General features: G+C 66.3%; 2 protein-coding genes across 3 annotated transcripts; both read left to right on the forward strand.

Annotated features, from left to right (window-relative positions):
* The first annotated feature begins 64 nt into the window (after nucleotides 1-64).
* On the forward strand, nucleotides 65-2,981 carry FDPS (farnesyl diphosphate synthase). Its single transcript, XM_054001143.1, has 9 exons — nucleotides 65-261; nucleotides 337-477; nucleotides 545-625; nucleotides 718-840; nucleotides 1,388-1,476; nucleotides 1,608-1,680; nucleotides 2,191-2,268; nucleotides 2,345-2,479; nucleotides 2,618-2,981. Exons 1-9 carry the CDS (start codon nucleotides 121-123, stop codon nucleotides 2,816-2,818), a joined length of 1,062 nt encoding a protein of 353 aa, XP_053857118.1. The 5' UTR covers nucleotides 65-120; the 3' UTR covers nucleotides 2,819-2,981.
* Nucleotides 2,982-3,865: 884 nt separating this feature from the next.
* RUSC1 (RUN and SH3 domain containing 1) lies at nucleotides 3,866-10,416 on the forward strand. Of its 2 annotated transcripts, XM_054001021.1 has the most exons (9): nucleotides 3,866-5,548; nucleotides 5,897-6,001; nucleotides 6,418-6,494; nucleotides 6,611-6,785; nucleotides 6,871-6,976; nucleotides 7,067-7,113; nucleotides 7,353-8,370; nucleotides 8,671-8,799; nucleotides 9,774-10,416. In XM_054001021.1, exons 1-9 carry the CDS (start codon nucleotides 3,973-3,975, stop codon nucleotides 9,940-9,942), a joined length of 3,402 nt encoding a protein of 1,133 aa, XP_053856996.1. In that variant the 5' UTR covers nucleotides 3,866-3,972; the 3' UTR covers nucleotides 9,943-10,416. The 2 variants fall into 2 exon arrangements, with proteins under 2 accessions (XP_053856996.1, XP_053856997.1); XM_054001022.1 differs by lacking the exon at nucleotides 5,897-6,001.
* The last annotated feature ends 1,954 nt before the right edge of the window (nucleotides 10,417-12,370 follow it).

A 12,370-nucleotide genomic window follows, 5' to 3' on the forward strand; every position in this document is an offset into this window, starting at 1 on the left:
TCGGGACTGCGCGTCCCGGCGTGCCCCGCGCCGGGGGCGGGGCGGGGGCGGGGTCGGAGGGGCCGTGGAGGCCGCGGGCGGCAGCGGCGGCGCCGTGAACCGGGACCGTGAGGCGGCACCATGAGCGGCGGCGGCGGCGGGGCGCGGGCAGCGGCCGAGCGCGAGGAGTTCGCCGCCTTCTTCCCGCAGATCGTGCGCGACCTGACGGAGGACATGCTGGGACACGCGGAGGTGGGAGACGCCGTGGCGCGGCTGAAGCAGGTGAGACCGGGCCGGGGAGCGGCGGGAGCGGGGCCGGGGAAGGTCAGGGCCGCTCACCTGGCTGCGCTCCCGCAGGTGCTGGAGTACAACGCGCCGGGCGGGAAGTGCAACCGGGGGCTGACGGTGGTGGCCGCGTTCCGGCGGCTGGCGGGCCCCGAGCGGCAGGACCCGGGGAGCCTCCGCTGCGCCCTGGCCGTGGGCTGGTGCATCGAGCTGGTGAGAGCGAGACCCCTGGGGAAGGGACCCCCGGGCTTCCCCCCGCCCCTAATCCATCCTCTCGCAGTTCCAAGCCTTTTTCCTGGTGGCTGACGACATCATGGACGCGTCGCTGACCCGCCGGGGGCAGCCCTGCTGGTACAAGAAGGTGAGAGCGCTCAGGAGGTCCCTGCTCAGGGGCGGGGGGTGTCCCCTGCGGGCCAGGAGGCTCTGGGACACCTCCCTGCCTCGCTGCTGCAGGAGGGGATCGGGCTGGACGCCATCAACGATGCTTTTCTGCTGGAGTCGTCGGTGTACCGGCTGCTGAGGAGGTACTGTGGGCAGCAGCCCTACTACCTGCACCTGCTGGAGCTCTTCCTGCAGGTGAGCCCGGCTCCCCGACCCCCCTTCCTGATTTCTTGGGCTCTGGGCCTTTTCTGATGTGGGTCTCGGAGTGTTCCTTGAATTCCTGGGCACCCTGCTGGACACAGCCTGGCTAAAGCCAGAGAGGAGCTGAAGCAGGGCTTGGGGTCTGCACTGTGCTGTTGGCACTTTCCTGGAGGACCCTGTGAATAAATCATGGAATCACAGACTGGTTTGGGTTGGATGGGACCTTAAAGAGCATCTTGTTCCACCCCGGTGCCATGGGGACACCTCCCACTGTCCCAGGCTGCTCCAAGCCCTGTCCAGCCTGGCCTTGGGCACTTCCAGGGATCCAGGGGCAGCCACAGCTGCTCTGGGCACCTGTGCCAGGGCCTGCCACCCTCACAGGCAGGAATTCCTCCCCAATATCAACATCATTGATACAGCATAACCACCACCCTTTATCTTATTACCTCCCCATACAAAACATCCTCCTCCCTCCTTTTTATAACCCCTTTAAGCACTGGAAAGCTGCAACGAGGCCACAAATCCTTTCTTTCCTCTCCAGACAGGCTACCAGACCGAGCTGGGGCAGACTCTGGACCTCATCACTGCTCCAGTTTCCCAGGTGGACCTGAGCAGGTTCAGCGAGCAGCGGTACGGAGGGCAGGGGCAGAGCCCGGTCCCAGCCCGGCCCTGCTGAGCCTGGGGCTGGTTTTTGGGGAGCCCCTCTGTCCCTGAGGGTGGCAGAGGTGGCCTTGGGGCTCAGCCTGGTTCCTCTGGCACAGGTACAAGGCGATTGTGAAGTACAAGACAGCGTTTTACTCCTTCTACCTGCCCGTGGCTGCAGCCATGTACATGGTGAGTGCTGGGAGCTGCTCAGGAGGGGCCTCACCCTCGTGCCAGGCTGGCCAGGAGGGCAGGTCCTGGCAGGCTTTATCCCAGGTCCTGGAAGGCTTTATCCCCAGGTCCTGGAAGGCTTTACTTTTTCCCAGGTCCTGGAAGGCTTTACTTTTTCCCAGGTCCTGGAAGGCTTTATCCCAGGTCCTGGAAGGCTAGGCTTTATCCCTGGCCCTGGAAGGCTTTATCCCCAGGTCCTGGCAGGCTTTTTCCCAGGTCCTGGAAGGCTTTATCCCCAGGTCCTGGAAGGCTTTACTTTTTCCCAGGTCCTGGAAGGCTTTACTTTTTCCCAGGTCCTGGAAGGCTTTACTTTTTCCCAGGTCCTGGAAGGCTTTACTTTTTCCCAGGTCCTGGAAGGCTTTATCCCCAGGTCCTGGAAGGCTAGGCTTTTCCCCAGGTCCTGGAAGGCTTTACTTTTTCCCAGGTCCTGGGAGGCTTTTTTTATCCCCGTTATTTCTTCCCTCCCCTCAGGCAGGTATTGACGGTAAGGAGGAGCACGAGAACGCCAAAGCCATCCTGCTGGAGATGGGAGAGTTCTTCCAGATCCAGGTAGGAGGGGTCTCAGTGCCCCTTGGTGCTTGCCAGGCGCTGGCTGTGGCACTCGGGCGTTGCCATTGTCACACAGGACGATTTCCTGGACTGCTATGGGGACCCAGCCCTGACAGGGAAGGTTGGCACCGACATCCAGGACAACAAGTGCAGCTGGCTGGTGGTGGAGTGTCTGCGCCGGGCCACGCCGGAGCAGAGGCAGATCCTGGAGGTAAAGCCTGGATCACACACCGGGGAGAGGGGATGGAGTGCCTGAGTGGAGGAGGGGGGTGAGCACTACAGCGAGGAGAGAACAAAGCTCCTGCCCCGTGGAGGGGCAGGGCCCTGACTCACTGCAGCGTTTCCTCAGGAGAACTACGGCTCTAAGGAGCCCGAGAAGGTGGCGAGGGTGAAGGAGCTCTACGCTGCACTGGGCATGGAGGCGGCTTTCCGGGAGTACGAGGAGAGCAGCTACGGGCGGCTGCAGGAGCTGATTGGGAAGCACGCCCGGCGCCTGCCCAGGGAGATCTTCCTGGACCTGGCGCAGAAGATCTACAAGCGGCAGAAGTGATGGAGGGGGCTGGCAGGGGGCTGGGCTCAGTCACGGACAGGCCGGAGCAGCTCCCTGCCCTGGGAGGGGCCGGGGGGGTTGTAGAAGGTGCTGTGGGATGGCCGGGGGGGGCGTTCAGCCATCTCCCCCCGCGGCCGTGTGTCAATAAACATAAGTTATTGTAGCTGCGTCGCTGCCTGCTGTTGTCTGGGGACAGGGCGGGATGGCGGGGACGGGGACGCCGGTACCCCTCCCGTGCTTGCCGGGGTGGGGGGATGCCCGGAGCGCCGCCCCCGCCGGCGGGGCGGGACCGGGCGGCTCCCGGCGGGCGGTGGCGGGGCCGCGGCTCCTCCCTCCCTCCCGCAGCCGCATTCGCCGCCGCAGCGCCGAGGTGAGCGGGGGACGGGGAAGGGGATGGAGCCGGGCGGGGGCTGGAGGGGGATGGGGAGCGCCGCGCCCGGGAGGGCCGCTCCTGCTGCCGGGCCGCCGGTCCTCGCCCCGGGGCCGGGGGATGCTCGGGGCCGGGGGATGCTCGGAGCCGGGGGATGCTCGGAGCCGCCCTGCCGCGGTCTCCGCTGCCCGTTCCGTGCCCAGAGCCTCCAGCAGGTGCCCGGGGCCGGGGCTCCCCCTCCCCCCGGTAAGGCCGGGCCCGGCGGTGCGGTGGCGGCTCTGCAGCGGCTCCCAGGGCCGGGGGTTTCCGGCCAAGCCCTGGTCCCTGAGCGCCCGTGGTGCCACCGCCCCCAGCCAGGACAGCATCCCCCGCCCCCCCCGCGAGGCTCCAAGGGCGTTTTCTCCTTGACGGCATCCCCGAGATGCTCCCGACCCTCCGGAGGGAATCCAGCCCCGGAGCAGCCGAGCTCCCCGGGCTCATTCCCGGGCCATGCTCCAGGGAACAGCCGCTGGCTCCAGTCCCTGCCCGGCCGCAGAGCCCCAAGCCTGGCAGGAAGCTGTGGGGCAGCCCCTCCCTCAGGGCACATCCCCATCTCTAACCCCCAGACCCACTGCTGCAAGGTCACTGCCATCCCTCTTCCCCCGGCTGTGCCTCTCTCCAGGTTTGTCCCGCTGTGTTCTTCCTTGACCAGGAGGGTGTTTGGTGCTTGCAGGGAGCTGATGGTGTGAAGAGAGGAGCTGCTGGCCTTTCCCGGGAGCCCTGGCACTTCCAGCGAGGCAGCACCATGCTGGCTCCAAAGAAAGGCCTCCTGTGCAACCTCAACCACATCCACCTGCAGCACATCTCCCTGGGGCTGCACCTCTCCCGGCACCCCGAGCTCCAGGATGGTTCCACGGCTGGGGGAGAGCAGACCGGCTGCACCCAGTGCCCGGAGAACCGTGAGCCAGTGGATGCCAATTCCAACAATCCCTCGGTGAAATGCCGCTGCTGTGAGTCCCACGCTCCAGAGCCGGAGACGCTCGGGCTCCAGAACCAAGAGGATTTCCCCTCCCTGCACAGCGGAGACGAGGAGGAGGCGGCTTCCCCTTGTGATCCCCCTTGTGATCTGGCTTCTTCTTCCTCCTCCTCCTCCTCCTCTGTCAGTAGCTGCTCGGATTTCAGCTTGGATGACTCCCCGGTCTCGGTGTACTGCAAGGAGTTCGCCAGAGCAGAGTCCCAGTCCCCTGACAAGCAGCTGAACGTCATTCCCACAGAAAACGCCTGGGATGGAGAGTCTCTGGCTGATGGAGAGCGTCTGGCTGAGCAGGACAGGACGTGCCATGGGAGAGATGCCAACCACAACTCCCCGGTGCCCCTGAGAGCCACCACCAGCAAGAGCCCAGACAGCCTCTGCAGCAACAACTCGCTCGACTCCCACTGCGACGAGCTCTCTCCCAGCACAGCAGCACGGGAGACCGCCGGCCCCTGCGCTGAGCTAGACCCCAACTGCAACCCCCTCCCCGAGCCCGGTGCCGCGCCTCCAGCACCGCCGCCTGTGCCGGAACGGCGGGATCCCGGCATCCCGAGCAGCGCCCCGGGGCCGCGGCCCCGGCCCGGCGGCCTCCCCCCGCCCGTGCCCCCTCGTCCCCGGCGGCGGCTGCAGGTCCTGAACGCGCACGGAGCCGAGCAGCCGCTCGGGCCAGCGCGGCCGCCAGAGCCCAAGGCCGGCCCAGGTGAGCTCTGCAGAGACACGGGCACGAAGACCATCACCTCCTTCCACGAGCTGGCCCAGAGGAGGAAGAGGAACGTGGCTGGGCCCACGCTCGCCCAGGCCAGGGTTGACCGCAGTGACTGGCTGATCGTGTTCTCGCCTGACACGGAGCTGCCTCCCACCAGCGAGCTCCTCTCCGGCACCGTGGGCCAGGAGCCAGCCCGGCCCCAGCCCCAGCCCCAGCCCCAGCCCCAGCCCCAGCCCCAGCCCCAGCAGGATGGGCCAGCCAGGCCTCCGGGCTTGAGGCAGCGAGAGGTGACGACGTTCAAGGAGCTGCGGTCCCGCAGTGCCGCCAGGCAGCCCAAGGGCCAGCGGGCAGAGCCGGCGCAGCATCCCCCTGTGCCCCCGGGGACGGGCGCGGGCTGGGGGCCCCCCGCGTCCCTGGCGGGGGGACAGGCGCTGGCACCCAGCGACGGCCACCAGCTGAGAAGGAGACCCCGGCCGAGCCTGCAGCCCATCGCGGAGGGGCAGCCGAGGGATGTGGAGAACGGGGGGCTGCCCCCGGGGGAAAAGGGGCTGGGCACCGCCCCGCTCCGGAGGCCCGGGGGTCCCGCCGGGGACCCCGCGGTGCCACGGGAGGCCCAGAGAGGAGACGAGACCCGCACGGGGGGTGAGTCCGGGTCCCTCCGGGGTTCTGCCTGGGGGTTGCGGGGCCAGGTGCGCGTCTCGGAGCGGTGAGAGCGATCCCGGGGCGCTCCGGGCCGGGGGTCTCCCCGCATCGCCGGCGCGCCCCGCGGGACGCGCGGCCCGGGACGTGCCGGGGCTGTCCCGGTCCCGCTCCGCCCCGCGGCTCCCAGCGCGCTTCCTCCGCCGCGGGCCCGGCCCCGCCGCCCGGCCCGGCCCCGCGGCTCCATGAGCCGGAGCGACCCGGGCCCCGCCGCCGGCCCCGCTCCTCCCCCGGCCCCGGGCAGCGCTGCCGCCGCCGCCCCGCCTGACCCCGCTGCCCCGCTGTCTCCAGCCAGGCCCGAGCCACTCGCCCCTGGAGCCGCCGCTGGAGCCGCCGCTGGAGCCGCCCGGCCCGGCGGGGGAAGAGCGGAAGGGCCCCATGGCGAGCAAGCGAAAGGTTGGGGCAAGTCCTCCCCGGCGCCTCCGCGGGGGAGCGGCACGGAACGGGGCGGGAGGGGAGGAGGGGGCAGCGGGACCCGCAGGGTCGGGAGGGTGCGAGGGGCTCGGCCGGGGGCGGGTCGGTGTCCGGGGCACCCGCAGCGCTGGGCTGGGGCAGGGACAGCGGAGGGCGCGTAGGGGCAGCGCAGGCAGGGCCAGGCAGCGCTGCCTGCACCGGGCCCGGCCCTGCCCGCCCCCGGCAGGTGAACCGGGCGAGCCGGAGAACGCGGCTGCCGCCACCGCAGCCCCCCGAGGGTGCCCCGACCTGCGGCTCCGGCGCAGCGCCGTGGGCGCTGCAGGGTCCGGTGCTGGTGTCCGGGGCCGGGCGGGTCCCTCCGCGCTGACCCTGCTCTCCTCTTCTCCCGCTGTCCCCAGCGCTGCTGGTCGCCGTCAGCTCCGCTGTGGACAAGGTCATCGCCCACTTCAGCACCGCACGGAACCTGGTGCAGAAGGTGAGAGCTGGGCTGGGCTGGGCAGGAAGGATTTAGGGATTCCCTCATCGCTCCCAGCGGAAACAGGGTCGGGTGCTGCCCTTCCCCTCCCTCCCCTCTCCTTGTGCCTCCCTCAGGCCCAGCTGGGGGACAGCCGGCTCAACCCCGACGTGGGCTACCTGCTGCTGCACACCCTGTGCCCTGCGCTCTACGCCTTGGTGGAGGACGGGCTGAAGCCGTTCCAGAAGGACGTTATCACAGGCCAGAGGAAAAACTCCCCCTGGAGCGTGGTGGAAGCCTCTGTGAAAACAGGTGAGGGTGAGGCTGGGGGCATGTCCAGGTGCCTGGAGTCGTGCTGTGCCCGGGGCAGTGACTGTCTGTGCTCTGCACCCCACAGGCCCCAACACCCGCTCCCTGCACTCCCTGTGCTGGCACGTGGCCGGGCTGGCCCCCCTCAGCAGCACCAGGCAGAAGTTCCACGCCTTCATCCTCGGCCTTCTGAAGTGAGTGGTGTTGGCCCTGCCAGCCCCACTGCCACGGCAGGATGGAACTGTCCCAGGGCCTCTAATTTGGGTTCCCTTTGTCTTGTTTAGCATTAAACAGCTGGAGTTGTGGATATCTCACCTGCAGAAGAGCCCAGGTAAGGACACGGTGCCCAGCAGCTCCCTCCCTCCCTCTCATACCTGCCAGGCTGACAATCCCACTCTGGGGTTGGGATACATCCCTGCTTGGCTGGAGTTTCCAGAGTGGATCGGGGCATCGTTTCCCATGGTGCATCTTCAGCACAGAGGGTGCTCTGACTGACGTGGACAGCCTGGCTGGCCCTTGGCAAGGACAGGGGGCATTCTGCACCTGCCTCACCTGTCCCTGTCCCCGCAGGTGTGATCTCCGTGCTTTACTCACCCACGGCCTTCTTTGCCCTGAGCCAAGGCCCTCTTCCCCACCTGGCTGACGAACTTCTGCTGCTCATCCAGCCCCTCTCGGTGCTGACTTTCCACCTGGACTTGCTCTTTGAACACCACCACCTCTCCGTGGACATCCGGCCCTTGTCGCGCCGCTTGGAGTCCCCGCTGTCCCCCGGCCGTCGCCCCGTCCCGGAGCGGGGGGCCGCGTCTCTGGGGGGCCAGAGCGGTGCTGCTGGGGACAGCCTGGAGGATGAGACCCCCCCCGATGCTCTGGGCAGGGTGGGGGGCACAGGGGGCAGCACAAGGGTCCGGTCCCAAGCGACCATGGGTGGGCTGGTCCCAACCCCCCCAGTGGGGGCTGCTCTGCACCAAACCTTCCAGCACGTGCTGCGCTGGGGCGACCAGCTCAGCCGCGCCTTGCTGGGGTCTGACACCCCCCCAGAGAGTCACGGGCCTGAGGAGGGCACTGGGGGTGCTGGGGCTGGCCTCAGTGGCTGGTGGGGCCAGCTGAGCCAGAGCTCCAGGATTTACACTGCTCCTAGCAAGGAAAAGTTCCCCTCGGTCTGGTGGACGAAGCTGCGGGCGGCTGCGGGGGATCCCAGCCCGGGCCAGGCTGGGCAATCCCAAACTCCCATGAGTGAGCCCAGAGGCACGGAGCTGCAGCTCCTTCAGACCAAAGCTGTCCCTGAACGCTCCGGCCCAAAGCCCAGCAGCAGCACTGACACCTCAGGGACCTCTTCCCCTGAAGACCTCTTCTTGCCCGCTGGAACTGGAGCGTTCACCAAGCTGGATGATCCCACTGCTGGAAAGAACCTCCTGGCTGCTTCCCCAGAGCCTCCTGCCAACAGGAACCAGGCAGCACCTTCTGGCCCAGAGATGGGTGATCCTCCTGGTCCTGACAAGGGCAGCTGGCTGGGCTGGCTCTTCGGGGCCACCAACCCCTCGTCCAGGAGCTTCCCCGCCAGCCCTGACACCGTCTTGGCCAGGTCCAGGTAAGACCCAGCTTGGGCAGGCACAGGGGGAAGGGTTTCTGTGTGCTCAGGTGTGCTGAGGAAGGGTTTCTGTGCCTGGCTCACCATGGTGGTGGCCTCGTGGGGATCTTGTAGGGTCTGTGCCCCTGGGATTAGTGCATGTCCCAAGTGCTGCTGCCATCGCCTCGTTCAGTCCTGCTCGTGGGGAGGCTCAGTGGTGCTTGATGGCTCCTTGGCAGCTCCCAGATCGCCAGAACAGTCTGAGATAAGCAGCAGGAAGAGCTCCCAGGCGAGCTCGTGGCTCCCTTTGCTCTGTGGCAGGAGGCCGTCCCGCTGGCTGGCCCCCAGCCCGCGCGTCCTGGCCGGGGCGGTGAAGGGTCTGGCGTCCGACAGGAGCCGCGCTCCGGAGCAGCCGGGCAGGGGCGCGCCCGCCCTGCCCCCGGCCCGCAGGTGAGGCGGGGCACGGGGGTGGGCAGGGCTGGGAGTGCTGGAGGGGTTTTCTGGATGGGGGAAAGCCGGGGCTGCTCTCAGACACGGCCTGGGGGTCGCACAGGTCTCTAAAGGGAAAACCATGCCTGCACCCCCAAGGATCCCCTTCCCCTGCTGGGCTTTGGGGGTACCTGAGCCTCTGCCCACCTGGGATCAGCTTTTCTGTTTTTCCCAGACGTTCTGGGGACAATTTTTAACATTTCCTTGTGTGCTTTCTGGATTCATGGCAGCTTGTATGGGGCAAGCTTGTGGCAGCTGGGACCTGGCTGTCAGAACAGCTCTGTCCAAGTGGGCAGGGTGGGCATGTGGCCATCCCAAATGGTTTTTGGCTGCTTCCCTCTTCCCCATCCTCACTGACCCCGATACCCCACACCCTCTGTGCCATCTCTGATGTCCCCACACCTCCTGCTCTGCTCCCACTCCTGGGGGCTGCTTGGCAGGACAGCTCTGCCAGGTGGCTCCTGGTACAGATCCCTCCTCAGGGGCCACCTCTGCCTGAGAAAATCCCTGGTTCCACCCAATTCCCTCCCCCCGAGTGCTGTGGGAGCCTCTGAGGGTCCTCGGGGTCCCCGGGGGGGCGAGTCTGCGATGACATTGGTGGTGCAGGGGTGACATTGGTGGTGCAGGGGGTGACATTTGTGGTGCAGGGGTGACACTGGTGGTGCAGGGGGTGACATTTGTGGTGCAGGGGGTGACATTTGTGGTGCAGGGGTGACATTGGTGGTGCAGGGGGTGACATTTGTGGTGCAGGGGTGACACTGGTGGTGCAGGGGTGACACTGGTGGTGCAGGGGTGACACTGGTGGTGCAGGGGGTGACATTGGTGGTGCAGGGGGTGACACTGGTGGTGCAGGGGTGACATTGGTGGGGCAGGGGGTGACATTTGTGGTGCAGGGGGTGACACTGGTGGTGCAGGGGGTGACATTTGTGGTGCAGGGCAGTTCGGGCGCTGTGTGACCACACGGGCACCGCCGACGGGCACCTGAGCTTCCAAAAAGGGGACGTCCTGGAGCTTCTCTCCACTGTGGATGAAGACTGGATCCGCTGCTGCCATGGAAACAGCACCGGCCTTGTTCCTGTTGGTTACACGTCCCTGATTTTGTGAGGGAGGCGGAAGGGACCTGAGGAAGCGGCTGAGCTCGCCGGAGCGGGTGCCAGCTCCGGGAGGGGATGTCTCCTGCCACGGCTTTGCCACCTCCAGAGCTTCACCACCTCCGGGGCTGGCAGCTCCCAGGGGACCCTGCCTTGTGCCTGTCACTGCTGCATGACATCACCGTCTGCCACCGTGTCCCACTCTCTGCCACCGTGTCCCCCGGAGCTCCTCTTTGGGAGCTCGGGGTTCCTCTGCTGCTGCCCACGCCTGTGCCAGGGCCGGGCCGGCTCCTTTCCCTGCCCCGTGTCGCCTCCGTGCCGTCGTGTCCCGCCACCGCTGCCACCTCCACGTGCCCTGCCCTGCCCCGGCGCCGGTGGCCCGGGCCGGTCCCCGCCGCGCAGTCCCAGCACTCTGTAAATAGTCGTAACCACAGGAATGAGCTCGTTCCACGGGGAAAAAAGCTGGAAATAAAGGTTGTGACTCACGTGTCCGCGTGTGGGAATGAGCGCTGGGGCTGGCAGTGGCCACGGGGCCGGGGTGGGTGGCCCGGGCTGGCGCCGGGGTGGGATGAGGAGATGCTCCAGCAGGAGCGGCCAGGGCTCGGCTGTGCTGGTTCTCAGCATCCCGGCTGCCAGCCAGGGAGAGCAGGGAGGCCTCACGCCCCAGCAGAAGATGCCCAGAAGATGCCCAGGCTCCTCCACAGCGTGGGAGAGGCGGCTGCAGCCTCCCAGAGCCAGGAATATCCCTGGAGAAGCTGCTGGGGAGCAGCCCCACGCCGTGGGAGCTGCACCGCAACTGGGAACCGCCCAGGTCACTGGTTTAGTGTTTATATAACTTCAACTAACCTTTCCATAGCCCAGAGCATGGCAGCAGGGGCTAAATGGCTCCAAGTCCTTCATGTTTTTGTCATTGCTTGTGATTTCATCCCGGAATTTGCATTTCCTGCTGGGCTCCCCAGTGAAAGAAAGGTGTGGCCGTACCGGGGAGCGGCCACAGCAGCCGCAGCCGGTGCCCAGGGGCGGTTTTGGGCCTCCGCTCCCTCCCATGGCCACGTTTCACCCTCCTGACTCCCCAAAAGCCGCTGTGTCAGCCCCCGGGCCGGGCTCTGCTGCCAGGGCAAAGCTGCTCTCCTTTCACTCTGCTCTCATTTCCACTTCTCTCTCTGGCATTTTTATTCCCAGACGAGTGACGTTATATCCTAATTGGAATGTTCCTTGGCTCGCCTTAAGGAGGTTTGATTGATTTCTGCAGCTGCTTCTGGATTTTGAAACGGGGTCATGCCAGGAGGGGAGGAAGCCAGGTGGTACTTCAATTTATTTATTTATTTTTAAAATAAACAGCCCTCCAAGCCTTGGCCTGGGGCCTTGGGTTTAAAAGGAGTGTAGGGGTCAAGCGTGGCATTTTCATGATCATAGAGAGCCAGACTGGGAAAGGGAAAAAGAAAAAATCAGGTTCTACAGGAGGGGTGTGGAGGAGAAGCTGTTTCATTCCTGAGGGACCCTGGTCTCTCTTTGCAGGGGAGAGATCTCTCTGCACTCACCTGTGCAGGTGAGTGCCCTGCCACAGTGGGACACGCCCTGGGGGTGACAGTCCCCAGCCTGTGCAGGACAAGGGGGCTCCAGGCACCAAATCCGTGGATTTAATGGCTCCTGCCCCAGTTTGCCTCACAGGCAGTGGTCACAGCCCCTCCGAGCCACGCGGTGACCGTGCTGGCCCCGGCCCTCCTGCAGAGCCTTTGGGGCCACAGCAAACCCTCTGAGACCTGTGGCAGCTGGGGGTTCCATCCCAGGGGGTGATCCTGGGTTGGTTCCCATCCCAGGGGGTGTTCCCGTGTTCCCATCCCAGGGGGTGACCCCAGGTTCCCATGCCAGGGGGTGTTTGGGAGCTGGGACAGCCCAATCCCCACCTTGTCCCCAGCCCAGAGCTCTGAGTGCCACCTCCAGGTGTTCCTTGGGCACCTCCAGGGACGGGCACTCCAACCCTCCCTGGGCAGTTTCAATCCCTGACCCCCTTCCCATGGGGAAATTCCTGCTGGTGCCCACCCTGAGCTCCCCTGGCCCAGCCTGAGGCTGTTCCCTCTCCTCCTGTCCCTGTCCCCTGGGATGACCCCAAATCTCCCCAGCTGTCCCCTCCTGGCAGGAGCTGTGCAGAGCCACAAGGTCCCCCCTGAGCCTCCAGGCTGAGCCCCTTCCCAGCTCCCTCAGGAATTCTCCAGCCCCTTCCCAGCTCCCTCAGGAATTTTCCAGCCCCTTCCCAGCTCCCTCAGGAATTCTCCAGTCCCTTCCTCAGCTCTGGACACGCTCCAGCCCCTCCAGGTCTTTCTTGTCATAAAGGGCCCAAAACTGACCCAGGGTTTGAGGTTCCCTCAGCAGAGGCAGCAAAAGGGGCTGGGGTCACTGCCCTGGCCCCGTGGCCACAGTGGGACTGGTGCAGGCCAGGT

Source organism: Vidua macroura, chromosome 29 (assembly GCF_024509145.1).
Source record: "Vidua macroura isolate BioBank_ID:100142 chromosome 29, ASM2450914v1, whole genome shotgun sequence".
Lineage (NCBI taxonomy): Eukaryota > Metazoa > Chordata > Aves > Passeriformes > Viduidae > Vidua > Vidua macroura.

Excerpts from the sequence above, each read along its gene's own strand:
- FDPS (XM_054001143.1), top strand. The coding sequence starts at position 121 with ATGAGCGGCGGCGGCGGCGGGGCGCGGGCAGCGGCCGAGCGCGAGGAG. Across the intron at positions 478-544 it reads TGGGCTGGTGCATCGAGCTG|TTCCAAGCCTTTTTCCTGGT; the intron begins GTGAGAGCGAGA and ends ATCCTCTCGCAG. Across the intron at positions 841-1,387 it reads TGCTGGAGCTCTTCCTGCAG|ACAGGCTACCAGACCGAGCT; the intron begins GTGAGCCCGGCT and ends TTTCCTCTCCAG.
- RUSC1 (XM_054001021.1), top strand. The coding sequence starts at position 3,973 with ATGCTGGCTCCAAAGAAAGGCCTCCTGTGCAACCTCAACCACATCCAC. Across the intron at positions 6,002-6,417 it reads CCATGGCGAGCAAGCGAAAG|CGCTGCTGGTCGCCGTCAGC; the intron begins GTTGGGGCAAGT and ends CGCTGTCCCCAG. Across the intron at positions 8,371-8,670 it reads ACCGTCTTGGCCAGGTCCAG|GAGGCCGTCCCGCTGGCTGG; the intron begins GTAAGACCCAGC and ends GCTCTGTGGCAG.